Below are 25,540 nucleotides of genomic sequence, written 5' to 3' on the forward strand. Positions count from 1 at the left end.
CAAACAACAATGAACAACAGTATGACATTGTTGGCAATGAAAAATCGGTGGAGCAGGGGAGGTGGTGGGTGCAAGCAGAGAGCAAAAAAAAGCAGTGACAGCAAACCAAGTTTAAATTAAGTGCCCCAAATGCCAGCATCCAATTCCGAGAAGGAGCTGATTATTATCCATTGAGCGCAGCTGGTTGTGGAGCCATAGGGGTTGGGTCGGCGTCAGCCAATAGGCAAGGGCACGTTGACTATGTGGTCTGCCAGAACTAACGCGATGCTCCATTAACGTGAGTATTTGTAATTCGTTACTTCCACGCCTGTATCTGTGTATATATCTGTGAAAACATCACGGTCATCGGTGGCACTGTTACTCATTCTTCCAGTGTTCTCCTTAAGGTTACATCAAAAGTGATTATTAAAAATAGAGAACTGGAGTGAAATTTTGTTCAGTTCTGAAGGTTTACCTGTTGACTCATGAATCTTTACCAGAAAAATCAAGACTGTTGTGAGATTGGCCGGGAAGGTTTCATTTGGTTGTGTAGCAACTGTTTGAAGGGACATATTTACAGTTCCTTTAGTGGGTGCAAGCAGCTTTCAGAACAAAGAGTTTCAAATCCTTGCTGTGGATTATGATGAATGACGAGCTCCATTAAGGACAACATACCCTGGAGGGCTATTTCTATGCTGGCATCCCCACCACAATAGAAATGCCAAAGTGGCCTAAATGCCAGCCACTGGTTGATTATCACATCGTATTTCCTCCTTTTTTATCTAGGCTCAGTAAACTAGGCTTTAATAAGGGTTCATTCTTCTGTGTTCTTTCAAATTTGCGAGGCCGAAGTCAAGAACTGTTGTTTGTGGTTGAGATTTTACTGATGTTTATGTTGTTTGTAATGGTGAGTTCTGATGCTATTAACCATCATCAACTTTATTATACAGCCTTTTAACACAGCCGTGGCTGAAACAAAGTGCTGTACAACACAAAATAAAACAAGGCTTAAAACACAACAACAATGTAAAAACAACAATAAACAACAACAATATTAAAATAATAAAAACAATAAAACAATACTAGAAACAGAGTCTCATGCTGGGTTAAAAGCCAGGGAACATCATCTGACCCAATCACCACCATTTATGTTGGCTAAACCAATCACCATGGAAGGTTCCTCCTATGATGGGAAAGTATTTACTCTGAGCAGTTGCTGCTGTGCAAACACAAAAAACAGGGAGTACGTCCTCCAGTGGAAAATCAGGTGATCACGTTCCAAAGCAATACGTTTGCATGAGTGCAAAGTCTGGAATACCGGATAGGTCAACACAACTCTAAACTCAAAAAGGGATTCTTTGTATTAGCTCATTCTACAAAACCTAAAACTCCAGTTTTATCACAATGGTGGTTATCAGAAAATTGAAAACTGAACAACTAATATAATACCATGTGCTCCTGGAAGAGTCCTATTAACTGTTCAGTTCTGTGTTCTTTTGTCCATCACTGTTCGTTCACTAAACCTGCAAAAGTCATCAAAACTTAAAGCACTCATTTATTCAAAACTTTGAAGCTGTATTTGAGCCTAAACTAAGCATTTATCATAGTCACTTTTGAAGGCTTGCAATAGACATAATATAAAGATGTACATGTCGTCATTTCTTCTAGCTGCCCAAACGTAATGAAAAAGGACATTACCTTTGGTCAAAAGGGAACTTCAACCTCTAAAATTAAAGGTTAAAAATAGTTTTGGGAAGTACATTAATAGTCTATATGTGAAGAAAAAAAGAGTTCTTAACTTCTCAATGATGAGATTTGTTTTCAGCCCAAATATAGCATTTCTGTAAGAAAAAAAATCTGCTGCAAAATGTTTTTTTCCTCCTTTTTTAATGTATTATCCTATCATACGATATTGATGCTCCCCGTCCACAACACTGAGTTTGATGATCATTACTCATCATCATGGGAAACAGAAAAGGTGAAAGCCCAGGCGTGGGATCGAAAGCTGTACTCTTGTTGACTGTGGAATGATTTATGCTCGGTCAGTATTTCTGCACCGTATATGCATGTGTGGTTGTGTGTTTGTTGTGTTGCCCGCAGACAGACCAGCTCCAACGTGAAAAATGAAAATCGCAGGACATCATCAGTTCCCATATTGATTTTTCTGCTCATATTCTTAATTGAAGTTGTTGGGGTATACATAATTGAAGCTGGTCCTCTCAATCACTCTCCCTCTTTTTTTCTGCAACATTACAAAGAGAAAAGCCATACCTCCTCCAACTCTACATCCTTTTCTCATTTCTTTTCAGGAGACAAGTGTTAATGGGGAGGCCTTGTGGCTGAATGTAGTTTTGATGGAATAGTGAGGTGCATTTGTGTGTTTGTGTCCATGGCATAGACATCCAAGGCTGTGTGTATAGCTGCAGGAAGTCAATATACTGAAAACATATAGATATAGATATAGATCTATATCTATATCTATATCTAGCAAATTGTTGAACTATTCCTTTAACCGAGCCAAGAGAAAATATTGTAAATAGATATTAAATTGTGCTTTATCAATACAAAATATCAAATTGACTTTATAAAACGTGTATTTGATCAACTTTGATGCTTTTGAGTGTTTTTTTTCCCATCTTAAAACCCCACTTTTCTCACACTAATGGTGATTTGTGAGGTGGTAAGATGTGGAAAAAAATTTTAATTTATCTTTGTGCTGGCTTCCTGCTGGTCTACTTCATTACAGCAAGGAACAACTGCTGCAGTGATTATAAGCCTGGAGAGCAGCTGTTACCATGGTTCTCATTTATTTATATCTTAACAAGGATGAAGATTTAAAAGTTGTTGGAGGTTGCGCAAATTTTTCCATGTTTCTATGTTTTCTTTTTATTTCAAGGCCTTCACTAATCGTAGTATTAAAAATTCAGATACTCTGGAACAGTTCGGTGTTTTTGTGTTAACAACTTTTGTGGGGCGGCTCCTATGTCAAAATTCTTTTTTTTCTATTATGCCCTTTTTTTTGTGAATTTGGTCTCAAAATGTATGGTCGCAAGTGGGGGGTCTAAATGCAGTGTTTATTCTGAAGTGATTAAATGAACGGAGGAAATTAATAACTGTGACTAGTTAAAAAAAAAAGATGCCTAGCGTCATTACTCAAGAGCAATATTTTACGATAGATAATAATTTTATCAGTTTATTTGGCCAAAACTAACAAGTATTTGATGTTTTTAGATATCACACATTTAGAGTATACTGTCACTGTTTTCTCAGCTGATCAAAGGAAGTGGTCTTGAACAATAGTTCTCCAAGCTTTTCTTTTTCATTCCAGTCATCGTGCCTGATCATTTTCTATGTTTTTTCTGTTCAGCCACACAACTGACCTATGGATGATTCAAGCATAAAAAAGACCCCAAACTCAAGGGATGAATCAGTGTTGTGTCCACACATAACAGTTAACTTAGCAAAGAACCAATTTTAGATTATATCTTCAAGCACTTTGTTAGCAGCAGCCTGTCACAAAAACACAGGACAAAAGAAGAAAAACTATCTACAGCAGATGAACAGGATCTGAAAGTGATGTCCTTAAGAAAGAAGAAAAACTCCAGCAAAGACCTGACACAGGAGCTGAGAGATGCATCTGGACCTTCAGCTGATCCATCTGCTGTTGGCCCAAGCCTCATCAGAAATGGGCTCCATGGAAGGGTGGCTGTCAAGAAGCCGTTCTTAAGGAAGGGAAACAGGGAGAAAAGGCTGAGCTGTGCCAAAGGACACAAGAAGTGGGCTGAAAATCAGTGGCAGCAGGTCTGATGGAGGGATGAATCCTCCCCAGAGCCCGGCAGAGAAAAGTGGGGCAGAGAACAACTTTCAAGCTTATAAGGATTGTTCAAACTTCATTTTCTTATTTTCTTGGATCTCATACTCTCTCTGCAGAAAGTGACAATATTGTACAAAGTGTAAAAGGGTAAAGAAAAGAAGATCAATACAGTAGGGAAATAACATTTAAGCACAAGGCCCATGTAATCTCATCATTGTGGTCATCACACTGTAGGTGAGCAATTTGTACTTCCTTCTTAGGGCAGGTTTACAGTTCATGTCTTGTTAAATTACTTTAACATTAAAACTTGAAAGTTTATTCCCAGAATACTTATTATTCTAAGTAGTATTACTCACAAAAGTTGCAAACAAAGGACAAAGAGATTTTGGGCCAATTAGCATATTCATATAATATATACTGCATATACTATATGAGACAGAGGTGTAGAGGAGCTTACTTTGCAAAAGAAAATAGGGATGGATGGACATGAGGAGCTGGGAATTCAACCATCAACCCCACAAATAATGGCCAACCACCTGTGTCTCTACCAAAAGCAATTATGAATTATGCTGTCTTTAATAATTACTCCAATATGTAGAACCCTAAAGCAAGTATGGAGCAAATGTTCTGGCATGATTGAGTGAGAAATGAACCTTCCTTGTTTTGTCTTTATCTCCGGGATAAAGAGCGTGGTCGGGAACAGATTAATTGCTCCGAGTGTTAATTTGCTGCCTGCCCCCTGAGTGCCACGTGTCTCCATTGATTAAAATTAGCCTGTGTCCTGTTGCTGTTCTTTGTTAATTTACAAGGTAATTGATAGAGCTGGTTGTCCTGTCCGCTGTCGTTCATTCCCTTTCATTCCTTTCTCCAGTTTTCTTCTGCTTCTCTCTCTCCTAAACTATCTTGTTTGCCAGTTGCTTAGCTCCTAAATCATGCTGTTTGCAAGCTGTCTCCTCAGGCAAGACTGTGTGTCAATGGCTTTGTTCCTGAGTTTGTGTGTGCACATACTCCTCCGAGTACCCATTTCACATGCTAACATTACTCCCTGACAGTATTTTGTTTTGGTTTATTAATCCTGACTGCTATGTAGGTCAATATAACATGTTACAAATGGGAAAATAATAAAGTGCTGGTGTTCCCTGCAGAGATCCAGCAGCCTCGCACTGTTTGTAATTTATCTTTGGCCAGTTAATTTAATGTCGAATCGTGGAACTTTGTGCATGCCTGCTCGTATGTGGCCTTTTCATGTTTGAGCAGGAGTGCTGTATGGGTTTTTCTGACAATAATCATTTAAAAAACAAAGAGCTGAGAGATTACTTTTCCTCAGGGTACCCAAATGGATCTCAACTGAATGTTTCGGGGTTTGTTTTTTGATAAATTTCTGTGCACAGCTAAGGACATTTTAATGTGTGTGTTTGCTTTATATTTGTCTGATGTATCCTCCAGGTTCATGTGTATTTTGAGTGTCACTTGGCAGCAACTTTCTTCTTCTTTAGGACAAAAACATTTGAATGTTCGCTTGGCTATAATCAACATTTTTGTGATGGTAAACTTTGTTCAAGTACCTCAATCACAAAACACAAATTTGCCTCAGAGGGCTTCAGAATTTGTAGAGCAGGGAACACTGTGTACAAACACGTGATTCATACAAAACAAGCCAACAGCAAACAGACGTCCCCGGTGATAAACGTAAGTGAATTATCACTCGCAAACTGTCAAGATGTCACCAGACAGTAACAAGTGAGCTGCTACAAAGCTCTGCTTTCAGGCCTGAGCTGTCTCGTCACAACTTGACAGTTCACTCATACCACCTCCATAATGCCGCTTTGATTCTTCAGATGGAGCCTGTTTTCAAAGAAATAGATCAAAATAAGCACCTGTACAAAACCTGTTAGTGGCCGGCTGGAGATCACAATGGAGCAAGAGTCGAATATTTATTTTTGCAGCTGGTAGAGACACCAGAAGCAATGCTAAAAGAAAGCGAATGTTGGACTAAAAGGATCTTATGGCAACAAGTTGATCTCCAAAATGTATAATGATGTTTCTGACACGTTTGAAAATTAGAAAACAGCTTAATCGTTTTTACTTAAGGTTAACTGAGAATAAAAATCACATGCAGGCTTCAATGGGGTTGAAGTTATTCATAAAAGCTGTAGAGCGATTCTTTGTCAGTCAAAAATGTTCAAAATTCTAAATATTGTAAGATATAAAGAAATAAAGAAAATAGAAATAAAAGAGTTTGAAGGCTGAAAAAGCAGAACAACATTAAAATGACAGCTCTGTCCATAGACAGTAGGTTATTCATATTCCATTGAACATAGTTGGCTTTGCAGACCTGCTTATCAGCTCATCAGAAACATGCCTTTCTCTTAACCTCAATTATGAAACCAACACAATGTACACACCTCAAACAGACAGAGAAAATCTCCTACAAATTCTATACACATTTATACACTGACTCCACACTCGTCCTCATGTGGGAGGCAACCTTTTCAAGCTTGGGTCCTCTACCAGAGGCCTGGGAGCTCGGAGGGTTCGACACAGTATCTTAGCTGTTGCTAGAACTGCATCTTCTGGACAGAGATCTCTGATGTTGTCTCTTGGATCTGTTAAAGCCACTTTCCCAGTTTGGGGTCACGACCCCCAAATGCTCCAATTCACACTGGCACCACTGTTGCCTTCACTTGTCACAACTTTTGAACCTTTTCCTTTACCCTACCACTATTGCTCTTATGCTCGGCAGCTGTTGTTGAGCTGCCCTTATCAGTGCCTCTGTACAGCCTCTTTTTAACCACTGATGGAACTCCTTAATATCAGCAACTTCTTCAATCTCGGTTCAGAGACTCTCTGCATCCGAGTGGTAAAGAGGAGCCTACATGGCAGAGAAAATTATCTCCCATAAGCTATAACTTTCTCTGTAAGTTTAAACAGTCAAAATTACAATCTAGCAATTACCTTTAAAATATATGCATGGGGATCTTGTCAGATGACATCATAGTTACAAAAGCAGGATTTTAGCAGGGTAGTTTGATAAAATCCTTTGTTGGTCACCTCTGGTCAAACTGTAGTTATAATGGATCCTATTTCAGTCACAATTTTGAACTTATTCTCGTGTCTGACAACAAAAATATAAAAATATATCAATGAGAAAGGCTTCATTGGAAATTCTGCTGTATTAAAATGAGCATAAAGAATTGGGATAGAGACTTAAGAGCCAGGCCAGCTGTGACTGTGCTACACTGTACATGCACAGAGATTTTCCTGTTGTCGTGTGGACATCCAAGATAAAAGTTGTACTGTCATAGTAACACTTATTATTATTACATCATTACAAACAGAATTTATTTCCCTACTCCTACTCAGAGGATAGAGGTGAAAACAAAAAAAAAGAGTCTAGACTGTGATTTATACAGAATATTTCATCCAATAATACATCAAATGCAAGTGCAAATTTATCCAAGATGTATCTTTGATTTGAAGCAATAAGTCAAGTTACAACTAAGCACAAGCAGCACGTTTCGACTCCCCATTAGGATACATGAATAAATGTGAGTGAATAACACAAACATCTCTTGAGCTAGTAAGACTGTAAAACTGCCAAATACTACAGAGAACAGCAGTCTTTTCGGGTCATGGCTCAAGAATGATATAAGGGAGACCAGAGTCTGCACAACAAAGAAGGGAGGGCTTGCAGAGGCGAAGGTGGACAGAGAAAAGTCGTAGACAGCACATTAGTCACACTTTCAGTGAGCCATAGCGACACACTTAGTGCTGTGACATGCACTGTGTTAGGGCAGCAGACAGTCAGTGGAGCAAACCACCAGGGAGATTTGTGCTCCTGCTCTGAACTGGGGGAATTGAAGGTTATAACATTGTAGAAACCAGCAGCTGGTTCAATTCTGTGAGTAAGCGTCGGGTCAGGCAGGGTGTCTTTGTGCTTTCTGTTTATTTATGACTTCTGTCAGACAAATTTTCAACCCGTTTCACTGTGATTCAAATAAAAAGGAAAAACAAAGACAAGAAAAATAAATCAGAATCTCATCATCACTAATCTCATTTTGTGAAAATTTGGGTAAAACACTGAATTTAGTTCAAATATTCAAAGTTTCTAAATAATAGAATATTAATTCAAATTGCTCAGTGGTTATCAAACAGAACCCAATAACATCCATAAAGTATCTCTGTATTAAACTTTCCCCAGTGTCCCCTGTCTTTGCTGCTATTCACAAGAGAGGAAGAAAACTTTTGTGTAATTACTATTTTCAATTTTCTTCTCAGCAGGAGAACAATGAGTCTCCCATTTTGTTTAGAGCCACCCACCTCAAAACAAGTCAGAACTCGCAGGTAATCTGCTCAGATTAATTCAAATGCTACCCACACATCTTACATTACATTACATTATGGTCATTTTGCAGACGCTTTTAACCAAAGCGACTTACAATAAGTGCGTTCAACATCGGTAGGCAAAAGAACTTCAGTGCATTTCCTTCCAAAACCAAACAGCTAAGAGCAAAACTAGTGCTAGAGTAAGTGCGATAAGTCAGGTACCTCAGCCTCTCACCAACTGCACACGAGTCACAGCGGGGTGGGGATGCAAACCCTGGTTCGGGTAGGGGAAGAAATAAAAGAGGTAAGAAAAGCAGGAATGGGATTCAAACCCTGGTTCGGGTAGGGGGTAATGAAAATATAGAGGGTGCCAGTGGTGGAGGAAACAATAATTGCGTAAGGAACTAGGACGGAGCAGGTGATGTCCTAAGAGGGCGGATCAGGGTAGTGTTTCCTGAAGAGATGGGTTTTCAGCCTGCGGCGAAAGATGGGCAGCGACTCAGCTGTCCTGATATCAGTCAGGAGATCGTTCCACCATCGGGGGGCCAGAACAGAGAAAAGCCGTGACCATGTCGATCGTGCGCAGGGACCCCTGAGTGACGGGGCAGCCAGGCGCCTGGTGGCCGCAGAGCGAAGTTGTCGTGCGGGGGTGTAGGGCTTGACCATAGCCTGGAGGTATGAAGGAGCTGTTCCTTCCACTGCCCTGTAGGCCAGCACCAGAGTCTTAAACTGGATGCGAGCAGCTACAGGGAGCCAGTGTAGAGAGCGGAGAAGGGGAGTGGTGTGGGAGAACTTGGGGAGGTTGAACACCAGACGAGCAGCAGCTTTCTGAACCAGCTCCAGAGGTCTGATGGCAGAAGCCGGGGCGCCAACAAGGAGGGAGTTGCAATAGTCCAGGCGGGAGATGACAAGAGCCTGGATGAGCACCTGTGCTGCCTTGTCGGTGAGGAAGGGGCGAATCCTCCGGATGTTGTAGAGGAGGAATCGGCAGGAATGGGTCACTGATGCGATGTTTGGAGAGAACGACAGTTGGTCGTCCAGGGTCACACCCAGATTCCTCGCGGTCCGGGTTGATGTCACCACAGAGTCATCCATGGTGATGGTCAGATCTCGGAACGGGCAGCCCTTCCCCGGGAGAAACAACAGCTCAGTCTTGTCCAGGTTGAGCTTAAGGTGGTGCATCGACATCCACCCCGAGATGTCTGCCAGGCACGCAGCAATACGTGCTTCCACTTGGGTGTCAGAAGGGGGAAAAGACTGAATCAGCTGGGTGTCGTCTGCATAGCAGTGGTAGGAAAAGTTATGGGAGTGGATGACAGAACCAAGAGATGATGTGTAGAGGGAGAAAAGAAGAGGACCCAGGACCGAACCTTGGGGAACCCCAGTGGTGAGCCTACGTGGCTTCGAGACAGACCCTCTCAGTGTGACCTAGTAGGAGCGATCTGTCAGGTAGGATGAGAACATGGAGAGTGCAGAGCCAGAAATCCCCATTCCCTCCAGGGTAGAGAGAAGGATGTCGTGGTTCACTGTGTCAAATGCTGCAGACAGGTCCAGGAGAATCAAGACAGAGGAAAGAGAGTTAGCTCGAGCAGCTTGGAGTGACTCAGTTACTGCCAGGAGGGCCGTCTCAGTTGAGTGGCCCACCTTGAACCCGGACTGGTAGGGATCCAAGAGGTTGTTCTGGTGGAGGTAAGAGGACAGTTGTTTAAAGACAGCACGTTCAAGAGTTTTGGACAGAAAGGGTAGAAGGGATACCGGTCTGTAATTCTTGATCTCTGAAGGGTCAAGAGCTGGCACATGGCATCGTTCTGCTCAACTGTCATGTTGCCCCCACTTCAGCTGATTAAAGCTGCAGTCTGCAAGATTTGTTGTTGTCATACATAAAGTCCTACTTTTTGGCATTTTAAGAGTTTACATGATCTATCAGAACGCTTGAAGTTGAAAACGGTGACCTCCGTAGTCGCAAAATGCAAGAAATGCTTATTTTTTAACCGAAAAATAAAAAGTTATTCAACTTCCTGTCCCGCCCCATCAAAACACATGAGAACTCGTGCACGTAGACGTGCACGCCAGATGCGCCTACACGACTCCTCATTCATCAACTCACCTGTCATTTGCGATCATGGAAGACACAGTAAGTAGACTAGCCTGTAATGAAGTTCAATAGTCCAGATAAATAAGCGTGGGGACGAGCCTACCTTGTATCGCGCGTGCACAATCGGTGATTGACAGGCAACAGAGCCCAGCTCGTAAACCTGATTGGTTACCTTTTACCGGTCCGGTCTGCAATTTTGTAAACAAACCTGCTGGCTTTGGAGGGACCTAGCGGGACATATAGGGGACCTAGAGAACTCATTTTTTTTTTGTATTGGGGTATTTAATGTACTACTTTCAGAATCCCCGGACAGTTCCAGGCATTATGCTTGAAAAAGAGTTGCAGACTGCAGCTTTAACAGAGTAAACTGATTCAGTCATTGTTCTTAAGCTGCCTAAATTCTTAGATTTTTATCAAATCAAAGATTCTTCCAGGCAACTTTTTGATTCAACTTGTTTCCCGTATTTTGCATTATTGAGCAACAGTGGGTAAAAAGGAATACTGGGTGTTTGTCTGCATCCAAACCAGTGTTCTTCATTTTGATAAACAGAGTGTATCACATGCAAAAAACATACCCCATTATCTAGTTTATTGTCAACCATTTCAACAATCCAAAGAAGGAAGCAGAGAACACTTTGTACATTTTAAGATGTACGTTGCTGTTAAATTATTTCTGTTCTGTCAGCTTTCCTAGAAGGTGTCACTTTTTGGTGTGTTTTTTTTGTCTTTTACAGATTAACTGTTGTTAGATTTTACCCTCACAGACCTAACGTGAGAACTGTTGTACCTATTTCCCACCGGCGCCATAATGATAAATTGAATCTTGAGTTATCTGAGGATGAATTAATTGCTCCAAAGGTTAAGCAGGAATCTGTTTACTCTGATATGTTTGCTCTCTTATTTCTATTGTTGTGAGAAGCTGTTTGTGTTTTAGCCCCTTTAGAGCTACAGGAAATGTACACCCATCCTTACGGCTCCAGAAGCCCTCTGAGCTTAGGACCTGTGCATTCACTGAAAGCTTCAGCGCTGCAGCTCATATGAAACAGATTTAGTCTGTGTGTGTGCGTTGCTTCCATTTGGCCTGCCACCAGCAGTTCACTCCGCTGGTCTGAAGTGAAACAAGGAGGCTAGTGGAGCGTGCTGGCGGCAACACTCAGTGTTCACTCTCAATATCCCACTAACACACAAACAACACACACTAACCCATTTTTCACACGCAGTGTCTGCTCTCATGTTTCTCACGCACAATGCTCTGCCTAATTAAGGTTGTAATGTGAACAAAGGCAGCAGTGCTATCTACCACAGCAGACCTCCAAGCACTCCAGTCTAGACGGGAAGCCTCTCAGTGAAGTTACACGAGGTCCTTCAAATGGACAACAACACTAACAAAACACACGATCATGCACAGCAGTACGGACAACGAAATGAACCCCTCAATTTTACCCACAGTCACATCACTCAGGAGGACAACTTACAGCATTCTGATGAGTTGTGGCAGGTGATTTTCACATAAAAGTGTAATTAAGTGAAAAAGTATTTTGAGGAGTTTCACTGTGGATCACTGCGACACACAGCGAGTGAGATGAGGGAGAACAGAGATCCATTCATGGTGCCACTCACTGTTGTCATTATTAATCCTTTCACTCTATATTTCAGCACATCTTGTGTCGCTGTTTCAACAATAAGCTACCGAAGCTGGCATTTCACCCTGTTCTCGATTGCTGTTTTCTAAAATCTACGCAGAAGGAGACCTTGTCTCTCACTGCAACCTGTGGGAAAGCGGAGCTCTCTCACACAAGTCATCTGTCATCTATGTTGGTTTTGATGCCCGAATGTCAAATATACTTTGATCACGATTAAAAACTGATAAAGAGTTACTGCAATATACAAGATTACCGTGTTAAAAATGTAAATTGTCCATGTGATTCCATAAAAAGAAAAGAAATTGCACAATATCAGTGTTATCATTGTCGACTCACAGAAAGAAGCTTGGGTCTTTCTGTGTGGAGTTTGCATGTTCTTTCCGTCTATGCGTCAGTTCTCTCCAGGTACTCCAGCTTCCTCCCACCATCCAGGTTAGGTTAATTCAATTCAATAATTCAAATTAGACCCTTAGAGTGGCCCTCATCTCCCAGAGACCCGGTGAGGGATTGTAGACCTGTCCACTGTGTACCCCACCTTACCCTAACCTGGATAGGCTCCAGCCTCCCTACGACTCCAAATTCAATAAAGCAGGTTTAGAAAATAAATGGGTATAGATGAGCTGCTCACTTTTTACCATGTTGACATTTTCATGTATGAAACTATGATTATCAATAGTGATGATAAAAAGTAAGACAAATCTATGTGATTTTACCTCATTGTGACTGTATTTTGCATGTTCATTAAAGCTTTTGGACGTCTTTATGCACAAATTGAACAGTAACTACTTTAAATCTAATTGACCAGGAGTTAAAAAGAAGGGTTGAACCTCAGAATAGTGCTTCAGTAAAAGTACAAGGATTTCACAGAACTGAATAAGTATCTAATAAACCAACGGGATAGGCTTGGTTAACTACATGGCATACGGACACATATAGAAATATAAAGTAAAATCTCTCTCTCTCCAGCACACACACACAGACACACACACACAAGCACGTCCTGCCTGTAATGAAGCAGATAATAAGCTACTTCACGCTCTGCTGTAGCAAAACCAAAATCAAAACATTGTTGATTCAGGAATCAAAATGCGTGCACTCATGGGTTTTTCATCTTCCATGCTCTGTGGCAATGATGATGATGTAGAGTTTTACCATGTGTGTGTGTGTGTGTGTGCGTGTGTGTGTGTGTGTGTGTGGTTTGTTGCCTGAGGAGCAGGCCATGGTTTTGCCAGGCAGCGTTGAGAATCCATTCCTCGTGCCTCCCAACTCATTTCAGCCCTCTGTTTTTCCAAGAAATAACTCTCGTGCTGTGACTGAAAGACTTTTTGGGAAATTTCTGAAGTGGTGAGAAAACAACAAAGACGTGAAAAGAAAATCAAGAAAAAGAAATGATAATAGAAAGAGACATAAAAACATGTGAAATATGCAAAAATGATAATCAAAGCCGCTTCGAAGCCATTTTATCTGTGTGTTTAGATTAAAACAAATTCCAAAGCTGTTAGAAGCTTGTATCAAGCACACCAAAGAAACACATGGAGACTTGCCAAGCAGGTGCATCTATACAGAAGCTCTTAACTGAGGCTGATTTTATCCTCCAAAGTTTACAATACTTTTAACTTCCAATGTGATAAAGAGTTCTTTTTAAACAATGTTGTGTCAGACTTTGCTGTTTGGAACACGACAGTTTCTACACTTTTTATCCCTGTTACTAATGGTATAATAACATATTGTCCTCTTGGGGGAGCTTATACACTGCACATGTTGAGAGTTTTCAAGTTAAACGACATCTAAGAAGCTTTACTTTATGTTCATGATAAAATGAAGACAATTCGTTTGGTACTGTCTGGTTATATTCAACATGGCATTATAACTCTATATTATCAGATCAGAAATAGAATACTCTTTAACCTTTATGAAACTGAGAACACATTCTTTACTTGTGGCTCAGAAAAAAAAGGTGGTTTGTTAGTCTTGACGTAATGTCAGATATTCTAAAAACATAGAAAAACCCTCCCGTTTTCTACCAGCTCTTCCAACGCTTTACATTTTGTTTGGATACCAAAAAAGTTTACACACTCTGTCCCAGGTTGAAATAGGTGATATGTAAGTAACACATCTGGAAGCAGCATACTTTACATAAAGAGCAGGACGTCTCTCATATGTGTGGATCTCTGTCTCTCAGCCCATCAGACATGCAACACTAAAGACATTTATATTACAGACGAGCGAGTGTTGGGTTCTGTTTTTTTCTGTTTTATTGCACCCGCCGCAGTTACCAGCATCTCAGTTTATTTGAAAAGCAGCCTTTTGTTTCTATTTCTATCCTGTACTTCTTTTAGAAATGGTAACGTGACACAGAGCGGTGCTGTGTTGATTAGGTTTGGATTAAAATATCAAATAAAATCACATACTCTAATGGAAATTATTTCAGTTAATTTGAGTCCTAAACATAAATGTGTGTTTTCATCTGAGAGCATTAATCAGGGCCGTTTTCTTTTTGTATGCCCTTCAGATCTTTATCATTTGTGAGGTTGGATATGTTCGTACAATCAACTGACCGATGTCACTGAAGAGAGAACTACATAAACAAAAACTTGATGATCAGAAATGTCCAGGATCAATTGTTGCACAACGTCACAGTAACCTGTAAGATGCAAATCAATGTTCACAGAGCTCACACAACATATCTGCCTCATTATACTTTAATAAAACTGAAAATAATTATATGAAGGAATTCACTTGAACAAAAATGAGCAGAAAAGGACAGTGGGATGTTATTAATACTGTATAGTATATATAACATATACTATGTATATATATACTGTATATTTTTAGTTTAGGTGTTGCATGCCACTCAGACCAAGAAGCACTGGTCACATTAGCATCATATCCCAGAACAGAGTAAAAGGAAATACTGTATGTTTCCATGTCCTTCGTCAAATGATATTGTCACAAAAATGAGCACATTGTCAGTCATATGCATTAGCTCTTGAGCTGTCGTCTGTCACAGAAACTTGGAGGCAGGTTGGATTTTCTGCATTTTTTGTGCTTCATTCAGATGCTTTTTGAGAGTTTTTTTTACTGCTCAGAGCCATCGTGCGTACATATGTACAAAAACGGCATATGACATGTTTTCACTGCTCTCCTTGCTCTTGATGCCAGATCAGATGGACCCATATTATTCTGAAGAATTAAGGGAACCAGAAACTCATTCCCACTGCCTAAACGGTCTATTTCACAGCATATAGTGGAAACATAAAACTTATTAAAAGCAATCATCATATGGCTATTTCCTGGAAGAATTACATACAATTGCCATAAAAAATGTTTTCTTTTAAACCGGTAGGCTGCAAAAGGAGTCTACATTATTGAAAGGTATGAATGTAATTTCTATAAAGTACTTGTCCTCAAGTCAAAGCCACTGTAAGCAGCAAAAACCTTGTTCTAAATGTTACATCCTGATCTCCTCGATGCCTATATCATTCAGTTCCAGTTGTAGCTGGAACAACCACTCAAGTCTGGCTGTTTTAATCCAGGTGTGTGAGTGTGTGTCTGTCATGCACCACTCTGTCTCTAGCAAGGATTTAAAGAGGGATTGAATTAGAGGAAGGATTGCTTTCAAGCAGGGATTAGGCTAAAGCTGGGTCTCTGGGGGTCATTATTCAATAGCCAGTGAGTGGCATCAGGACCTCCAAAAACCAAGCAGAGCACACAGAGTTACTTCTCCATCTGTAATGAAAGGCAAAGAGCACAGGAGTATGTGCAGAACACTGTATTGTTTTATGTTGATGTATCCTAAAGTCACATTTATGCAATATGCTATTATGTGACAACAGTTAATAGACAAAGCAAGTAATGTGTACAGGTGCACTGCTGTGAGTGAATTAGTGACCTAAATGGATGTACTGTGTAGTTCTACTCCACAATACTTCAGAACTAAATATAGGAAATGATTTTACTTCTTATTCCACGTCATTTATCTGAGAGCTTTAGCTTCACAGTACGTTCTTTGCAAAGAAAACATATGAAGAGGTCTTAAAATAAGACATTAAATTAAATTCAATTAAATTAAATTAAGCAACCCAATATACAGCTGAGATAATTAGCTGATAGTTCTAATAAGTGTTTGAGTCATTTTTCATGCACTCGAATTGAAAACAATCATTATTAGTTGCAGTATTTAAATACATTCCTAAAGATTCTTTTGACTAACAACAGTAGTGACATCCTCACATCACCAATAAGTACAATGAGTTTTTTTTTACATTCAAACATTGTCTAATAAAGAAAAATACTCAATGCAAGACTTACACCTGCAATGCAGTATTTTTCAGCAATTTTCAGTATTTTAGAATGAATATTACTTCTTCACCCATGCTTGAAACCCTTCAGAGTTATTTTATGTTGTTTTGCTGCCTCATGTTGAGTAAACAGTTGTACAATGTGTCTTTAGCTGTGGTTTCATTGTTTTGTTTTTTTTACATGGAAATGCAAAGGATGCTGAGTAATGCTTGCTGTGCTGTGGCGTCTTCTGCATTAAATGCAGATAATGATAGATCACAGTACTGTAGTGTCAGAGACAAACAATTATATCAGTAATAGTGAATGTAATCATTGGTATTTACATGTATTTACACTTGTAATTTCATTTTTATAATGTCAATCACTTCACAAACCTTTTTTCAGCGATTTCTTAAGAAGTTTTTTAGATGCATTATTAGTTGCTGGATGCCAGTAATTTTTTTGGCTCTCGTTCTTCTTTATACCAGCTTTAAGCTTTAGAATTACATTCCAAACTCATATTACGTCAAACACTAACAGACAACTCTATATATTGTAGAAAAAAGTCAAGAAGAATTGAAGCAGTAAATGATAAAACAAAGTGCATAAGGACACGTGAAGGTTTGTCTGGTTTGCCTTGTCGTTCAGCGAATGCTGTGAATTCACATCCACCTGAGAATTTGGGCAATGGTAAAATGCGACTGAGCCAGTAGAATGGGGGCTTACACTAGGATAAAAACAAACACAAAACATTGGCTTGTGGCTCCTCATTTGCCACTGGTTTGTCATGATCTTGCTGATTGGCATTTAAGGCCACTAACAACTCACATTCTCCACTGTCACACGCAGAAATCCAGACCAAAGTGCTGTCACTTCTTTAAAAATCCAGAAGTTAGACAGGATGCATGTGCAGCTGTGTTGGAGCTAAATTCCTACAAACCCATGATTTGATCCTTGTGTGGTTCACATAAACAGGTTTTACTTGAAAATGTATCCATTAAGTCAGTATGAGTGCCATTTATAGCCCAGATTCTGCAAATGTCGTTTGGAGAAAGGTTTCATCTTACATGAATAGCTCTCCTGTCTTTGGTTCATTAGGGGCCTGCTGATCGGAGGAACGGTCAGTTCTTAACTGTGACTTAAAATCAACAATACAAAGGTGGAGGTGACAAAAATTCAAATGTAAACAGAGGCACTGTACATAAATGAATTAAACCGTTTATCATTATTGTTTCAGTGAAGATAATCAGTTCTGCAACACTGCACACACAAAGAAAATAACTGCTTTCCATATACAGTATTTTTAAAGAAACTGTAAAATCTTCTTGGGAGTGGTAGCACACACATACATACATACATACAAATAACACCGGGATCAAATCATGAGCCTAGGGTTTGTATTTCATCTGGTGACCCCTCTGCACTGTGCATTTGTTTGGTCTGCAAGCAACTTTTTTTTCAACCATTCAGACAGACATGCGGTTATTTCAGATGTAGAAATAACTCATCATTGCAAACTTTTAACTTAGGATCCCGTAATCAAACTAATGCTGTGTTGCTTTGCATTGACTAAAAAGATGTTTGGGAAAATCCTACAGTGGCCATGATGCCTGAAAAAGAGGTAAGAACTAAATGTAGAATCTTCAGAACAGGAATAAATGACCACAAACATCAGTCTTTGGCTGAATAACAAGTTACCTGTAGAAGAGTTCCTAAAAACTTTTATTCAAACAAAAGTTTAAATAAAAATGCCAAACAAGGAAATTAGCAACAACTATTTCCCTTTGCTTGCTGAGCATTTTTGTACCCTCACACTGTTGGTTCCTCTAAATTGCAAAAGATGAGGAAATACAGCTTAGAGAAGTGATATGAAAGTAATCAAGCTGTTCACACTGATAAACTGAGGACTTTGCATGGTCATTGCCCAGTTTGTTTCAAATACATTTTGTATAATGCCTACACCATAAAGACGGGCAGAAAAATGAGGATATTGTTTTAGTTTTTTGTGCTGTTTCAGTTCCACTTGCAGTTGGGATGGTAAGAGCTTTCTGAATTCTTAAAAGGGTCAACGTGTGATGTCGAGTGTTAATTGACCCCTCATTTCTTTTTCTTTTTCGTTCAAGAAGCCAGACTTTCTTGGAATCCTTTAAAGTGGTCCTGAGCAATTGATCTCTTGTTTTTTTTTTTAAAAGCTTTTCAAAGTCTTTCTTTGCACATTAGCTGCTTTTTAACTATTTTTTTCAGTCCATGCCTTGTTGTCTTTTTCTTTTGTGTGTTTGTTTCTTAAGAAACATTGGCCTCATACAAGAAAAATAACAAATTTTACGAAGACACATAATTAATTCCAATTTTTTGGGTTGTGTTTGTGAAAAATATTGAAGATAACAGTTTTACAGACTCAAGGAGTGTCTGTGAGTGTGACCCTGTGATGGACTGGCAGCCTGTCCAGGGTGCACCCCCGCCCAATGACAGCTGGGCTCCCCCCCCCCCCAATCAACAGACAACCATCCAAGCCCACAAACACTCCTAGGGTCAATTTAGAGTAACCAGTAAACTCAACATGCGTGTTTTTGGGCCGTTTGTGTGAGCGTGGATGGAGTACCCGGAGAGAACCCACGCTTACACGGGGAGAACATGCAAACTCCACACAGAAAGGCCCCAGCCAGGATTCGATGAATGAATTTATTCAGTACATGAGCACTTTAATATGAATAATAGACCTGAATTACTTCATCATCCATGATTAAAAGCCATCAGATCACCGTCGATGTTGTTCTGCAGATCCTTAAAAAGTTTGGCTTGATTTTGTTTCTGTTTTGTAAAGTTTTCATGACAGAAAGTTACATTTGTTTTGGGCAAGCCATTGCACAATAGCTGTTAGCTGTAGTTTAATTTTTTTTCACACAGAAATTCAAGGAATGCTGAGTAATGCTCTTACTGATGCCTTCTGAATGATTTAGATAATGTTCATACTTCTATTGTTTTTGTAAGTTTGCAGATAAATGTGTCACTATCGTGTACTAAGCCAATAATAATAGAGGGTATAAATAATGAAATCTATTATTGTTGTTATTATTATATGAAAAGATCTTAGAAGAATTAAAGTGGAAGAGCGTAAAACAAAGTGAAAAGGGATCTGAAGATGGTTAACTGGGTACCTTTCAGCCAATACTACGAATTAGCATTCATTTATGATCTGGTCAATAGTAAACCTCACCTCAGCTAGCAGACTGAAACCAGAGTCAAATACAAACCCTCGCCTCATGGCTTTGCTGATTTGTCGGGATCTTTCTTAAGCAGCTGGAACTTCTGACTTTCACATCATGTTCAGCCCTGACACACCACTCTGTCTTTTATCTCATGGCAAATACCAGCTTGGACAGTCACCATTTTTTTTCAAAAATTAAGAGGTTAGGCTTTCCATGAACAAAGGAAGATCATGGCAAATACCAGGCAGCTGTGTGACAATCCACAAACTAAGACCAGGTGAGCTTACAACTGTGTTAGGAATCTGGGATACCCAGAGAAAACCTACACATGCACACTTTGCAAGAAGGTTCCCTGTCCATATCATTGCCTTTCTGTGTGGATGTTGCATGTTTTCTAATGTGCATGTGTGAGTTCTTTCAGTATTCCAGCCACCCACAATCTAAAAACATGTATGTTGAGTTTATTGGTGATTTTCAATTGACCATAAGGGTGATTATGAATGGTTGGTAGTCTCAGTTTTGCCTCCATATTGGACTGGCAACCTGTCCTGGGTGGATTCTGCCTGACATAACTCTTAATATGATAAAATGGGTATGGAAAATGAATGATTTCATGAGTTTTTATTACATTTTCTGATCCTTTTACAAGTGATAATCGCCAAATGAGCCAATGGTAATATTCCATTTAAAGCCTTTTTTTTGCAGATATTGATAAAAAGGCCGATATCACACACGATTTCCCTAAACTTGCTGACTATGACCTTGTCAGTAGGTTATGCGAAAAGGCAAGCAAAGAGGAAACATAGATTGGGGAAGTGATAAACCAGTGATAAAGCTGTTCACACTGATATGGCAAGGACCTTGCATCATCATTGCCCCATTCGTATCTCATACAACCAACAGAAACATGCAAGCGTAATGCCTAAGCCACACTCGAAAAAAAGAAAACGGCACTAGATGTTTTAGTTTTCTCACTAATGTTGCAGTACTTTCGATTAGTCATGCTGTCACAATGGCAGCAGCTCTAGTCATTTGTTGCTAAGTTTTTTTTAGCCTTTTTCATTTATGCTTTTGCCATTTCAGAAAACTGCCAGTGACAGCATGAAAAAAATATACATTCCCCATTTGTTTATTAGTAATGTGAGATTTCTTGTTATTTTCTGCTGGCTACTTGTCTGTGAGCCAAAGTGTAATATTCTTATGATTTGCCATGCAGTCATGACGGAAGCAGCATTTGTGTGTCTTGAAATATTGTAACAGACAGTGTTTATGTATACGACTTACAACTTTTTAAAGTTGAAGAATGAAAAAAAAGATCTTATAGATTTTATACACTGCGGAAAGAAGTCTGACACTTCATGGAGATGAAGGGGAAACCTGTCATGGAGCTCAGTGATGGCAAGTTCCTCAGTGATCTGGCCTTCATGGTGGACATCACCAAGCACCTGTCAGAGCTAAACATTAAGCTGCAAGGTCCCAACCAGCTCGTCAGCTCTCTGATTTCAAATGTGAAATCATTTGAAGTGAAGTTAAGGCTGTGTCAAGGACAACTGGAAAGGGGAAACACTGTGCACTTTCCCACCTTGCAAGAACAAAAGTGTGATGTTACAACTGAATATGCTGGTGAGTGTGCAAAGCTCATTCAGGCATTTGATGAAAGGTTTCATGATATGAAAAATATACAAAGGGAACTGGACCTGTTTGCTACGCTGTTTAATGTGCAACCATCTGATGTGCCAGACAACCTCCAAATGGAAATAATTGAGCTGCAAAACAACAATGAGCTCAAAGCTAAATACAACAACCTCTCTCTGCTGGACTTTTACAAACTGTATGTTTGTGCTCAGGATTTTCCAAACCTGAGGAGACATGCCGTGAAGTTTGCATCTCTGTTTGGGACAACGCACCACTGTGAACAGTTCTTTTCAAAACTGACACTTGCAAAGACTCGCTTCCGCTCAAGACTGACTGACCAAAACTTGGAAAACCAGCTTTGAGTAGCATCATCATCACTGCCAGCTGACATCAGATGCCTAGCCAAAGAGAAACAGTTCCAACCATCACATTAGGTGAGTCTGACATGCGTAGAAATGCAGCAATCATGAGGCTTAGTAACACAGTAGTTACAGTAGTTTTTTCCCGTCTTTATTTTGCATCCCTAGGTATGTGTTCATAATAGTATGGCCCTCGGAGGACTTTATAAAAATTGAAATGGCCCTTGATATGAAAAAGGTTCCCCACCCCTGGCCTAAATTATCATATGATGATCATATGATGATCATATGATGATCATTTAGGGGTGCGGTCTCACTGGACAGGGTGAATATTGGCATAAATATAAGAAGTGTGACATTCAGACACACAGAAGACAGATAATTTCGTGATCTGTGACACTTGTGCTACTGTTCTAGAGAACATCCTTCTGACTGCAACCTTGATACAGAGGACAGGTAAAACTAAATAGTTCCCAGATTTACCTTTACTTACTAACTTTATATTCTTAAAATCAAGTTAACAGATTGTCTTGGGAGTGGTGAGTACAACAACTTGTATCACGTGGTTTATAGTGATATCGGATTGTTTTAATGCTTTAATTCAATCAGCCAAACCCCAACCATGACTCAATTTAACTTTGCTTTTTTTTCAAACCAAACAAATGGGAATTATGTCAAACCGTATTTGAACAGATTATAAACGTGGTTCTCATCCTATTTGTGGTGAAATACGATGTAAAATGAATAGGCTTAAAACAGCAATCATGAAGTAGATCTTACTTTGTACTTTAATCTTGCTTATATATTTTATATGTTGTATTTGATATTCTACTATTCTAATTTAGGAATTTTTAATTTTACTTTAACTTTCCAGTAATGTTACTTTGCTACCTAGTTTATATTTTGTATTTTATAGTTTATATTTTGTGGACGGCGGTCAAAAGTCATTTCACTGCATGTTGTACCGTGTATAACAATGCATGTGACAAATAAAACTTTGAATCTTGAATCTTGAATCTATGAATATTTTCTTCACAGGATGAAGTGTGCTGTGGTCTTTCTTGTGTTGTCCATGGTTGTCTTGATGGCTGAACCTGGAGAGTGCTTTTTCGGAAGAATCTTCAGGGGAATCTATCACGGCGTTCGCCGGTAAGGACTTGAACTTCTTCTATTGCTCCTATGTTTATATCGGCTGACATTTTGAAATTGCCAAAGATGACAATGTTTATTTATTACTTGTAGCATATTATCACTGTTACCATAAATGTAATGTTTGTCATGCTGTGTTGAACCTGCTTTCCTACCACCAGGCTCGTCCATGGGAAGGAGAACTTGGCCGAGGACCAAGTCGAGCAGCAGCAGCAGCAGCAGGAGCGGCAGGAGCAGGAGCAGTTGGACAAACGCTCATTTCAGCACAAGTTTGCAAGAAATGTTGACTAGACTTGAAGGGCCGATCCCATGACGTCTTCAATCAGTTTTCGTCCCATTTGAAATAAAAGTATCAAAGAGCTTGGCAAAACTTTTCGTGAAAATATATTTGCATTGCATTTGCTGATCGAAGCATTTTGATGAATTCATTTTGGTAAAATGCTTGTTGCTTAATAAATTAGCTTTACAGCACATCAAACCTTGTTCTGTTGTCTTGTCTAAAAATCTAACAAATGAAGATTTTACTTTTAAAGAAGAAAATCTCAGGTCAAAAACCTGGAGAGAATTGTGTCTATACTAATACGCAATGATGGCAGCTAACACTTCACTCAAAAGATGAAAAGCCACAGGAACAAAAGCCATAAAGGGCACTGCCAAATACCCACAATACATACAAGGTGATGCATTATGAAATGCACCAATGGTATAAAATGATATAGACTTCCAGTCTCCTGATTATGTGTGGTTTGAATGTTCATGAGTGTCATGTGAATGGGTGAAAGTAGACTGAGTTGTGTGCTATAACGTGCCTCTTGTCTTTTATTTATTTCTAACAATACAGAATGAAAACATATATTATAATATTAGACGTTAGCCACCAGAAATGTATTACTTGAAATATATATATATGGCTTTCTTTGTCATAACTAATAAAAAGGCTAAATTGACCTGTCACTCTATCACTGACCAGGAACAGGGACGATAAAGTGTATGCGATACACCAATAAATAACATCTGGCATTTAAAAAATTACACATTTTTCATCAATTTGGGATCAAGCAACTGAATATAACTGCAAGTTTTTAAGGGCCACTTTGATAAATTCCACCAGAATGAGATGACCAGGACCTCACTAGATAATAATTCTGGTGTATCTTAAACATGCTTGACCTGATTAGTAACTCAGGGTTCATCTAGCACAGCGGCTGTTTCCGTCTTGGCCCCATAATGGGCTACCAACCTGTTTTAGGTGGGAACCAACCTGCCTGCCAGAACCCTTAATGTGATAAAGTGGGTATGGACAATTAATTGTTTAATAATTTCATCCTTCTTTAAGAAGCTTACGTGGTCATCTCCCAGGTAACAGTCACCAAATGAGCCAATGCCAATATTCACTTTTAAAGCCTTAATTTCGCTGATACGGATAAAACGGCCGATATCACTGTGCATCTCCAGTAACAATTATTGCTCTATACTTGCTGACTGCGACCTTCTCATAGTTGGTAATGCTAAAAGGCAAACAGATTGGGGAACTAGTGATAAAGCTGTTCACATTGATATGGCAAGGACTTTGCATCGTCATTGCCCAATTTAAACCCAACAAAAATATACAAGCATCATGCCTAAACCATACTCAGTTAAAAACTCACAAAAAAAAGAAAACAGCACTAGATGTTTTAGTTTTCTCGCTAATACTGTAGTTCTTTTGATTTGACATGCAGTCGTGATAGAAGTGGCATTCATGTGCATTTAAGTGTTATAATAGACAAAATGTTGTGTAAACTACAAGAAAATAGCATTTGTGTTATTTTTTACTCACCGTCTTCTTAAAGCAATACAATGTAACTTCTCAAAAAGCCCATTATGGAGCTCCCCCTACAGGCTTGGAGGTAATGTACGGTTACACTGTCGTAAATACAACACCCTTTCGCTTTCACGTTTCACGTTTGTTGACGAACCGGCGAGGAGTCAGAAGGTGCAAGCTATGTCGACCGAGAAGGTAAGAGTAATCAAATGTACCTGGGAGCGTGAGAGGGGTCTATTTGTTTTTGCGGTAGGTGTGCCAGAAAGCAAGTCGAAGTACTTCCGCTCAGCTCCCGGGCCGGTCCAGCAAAGTTACATAGCGCAGTTTTTCCAACTCAGACCCCAGAAGGGCATAGGAGACAGGCCAATTGTAATATTAAAACTCATTCTAGCCGCACAATTTTTTTCAAGCTGTCAGTTTAAGGTAGAAATGTTACATAGTATTGCTTTAAGGCAGTCTATAACAATTATTGTACTCGGTAATGACTCATAAAAAGACTGATAGCAACATTAATTATAAATAAAAAAGAATAAAGAAAAAATTGTGGTGTTGTAAATGAGGTATCGGACAGCATCAGTTTCTTTCAGTCTAAAAAGGATGAATTTAGAGAAGATTAACTACTGTATTACTTTAAGTACTTATGTGTCTTATGGGAGCAAATGCCAAACACCCTTCATACTTCTGGGTAAAGATAAAAACAAACAAATTAGTGGAGTTTAGTAAACTTTTTTCACAGTTTCCATCTTTAACAGTTTTAGAGAACGTTTAGAAATGGTCTATACATGGACAAATTAGTATACAAGTAATGATTACATTTGAAGTCTGAACATTCAAACTGTCTTCTCCTGGTCTTCAATCAGATTCAGGATGGGGTTAAGATGTATTCCTCACTCTAAAGACATGACCTGGAATCACAGAGAATAAATGCCAGTGTAGCACCCATGGATCAGATCTGGTATTTTTCAAAATCTCTTATTTCATAATTAATCATAAATGTGCTGATTAATGTACTGACTCATCGTGGCATGGGCATGGGCCCTGTCAGGGTGTGTCAGGGCAGGGACATATGATCATTTAGAGGTGTGGTTTCAGTTATAATACATTTAAAAGAAGAACAGATGACAGATATTTCCCTTATCTGTGACATTCTTGACACTGTGTTAGTGAACAGCCTTTTGACCGTGAAGCAGAATCAGCGGAAAGGTAAAACTAAATATTTCAGCTAGATTTATCTGTAAACAAACAG

The 25,540-nt window shown here is 39.3% G+C and overlaps 2 protein-coding genes across 2 annotated transcripts in view; one reads left to right on the plus strand and one right to left on the minus strand.

Annotated features, from left to right (window-relative positions):
- LOC142375550 (exostosin-1) overlaps nt 1-25,540 on the minus strand; it is a 237,770-nt gene that overhangs the window by 74,705 nt on the left and 137,525 nt on the right. The gene's annotated exons all lie outside the window — the stretch shown is intronic.
- Nucleotides 21,713-22,968, plus strand: LOC142375552 (pleurocidin-like peptide WF3). The gene is made up of 3 exons (XM_075459625.1): nt 21,713-21,797; nt 22,380-22,490; nt 22,652-22,968. Exons 2-3 carry the CDS (start codon nt 22,381-22,383, stop codon nt 22,779-22,781), a joined length of 240 nt encoding a protein of 79 aa, XP_075315740.1. The 5' UTR covers nt 21,713-21,797; nt 22,380; the 3' UTR covers nt 22,782-22,968.

The sequence above is a fragment of the Odontesthes bonariensis genome, chromosome 24 (assembly GCF_027942865.1).
Source record: "Odontesthes bonariensis isolate fOdoBon6 chromosome 24, fOdoBon6.hap1, whole genome shotgun sequence".
Taxonomy (NCBI): Eukaryota; Metazoa; Chordata; class Actinopteri; order Atheriniformes; family Atherinopsidae; genus Odontesthes; species Odontesthes bonariensis.

Coding starts and splice junctions, on each gene's coding strand:
- LOC142375552 (XM_075459625.1), top strand. CDS start 22,381: ATGAAGTGTGCTGTGGTCTTTCTTGTGTTGTCCATGGTTGTCTTGATG. Junction 22,491..22,651: donor ATCTATCACGGCGTTCGCCG/GTAAGGACTTGA, acceptor TCCTACCACCAG/GCTCGTCCATGGGAAGGAGA.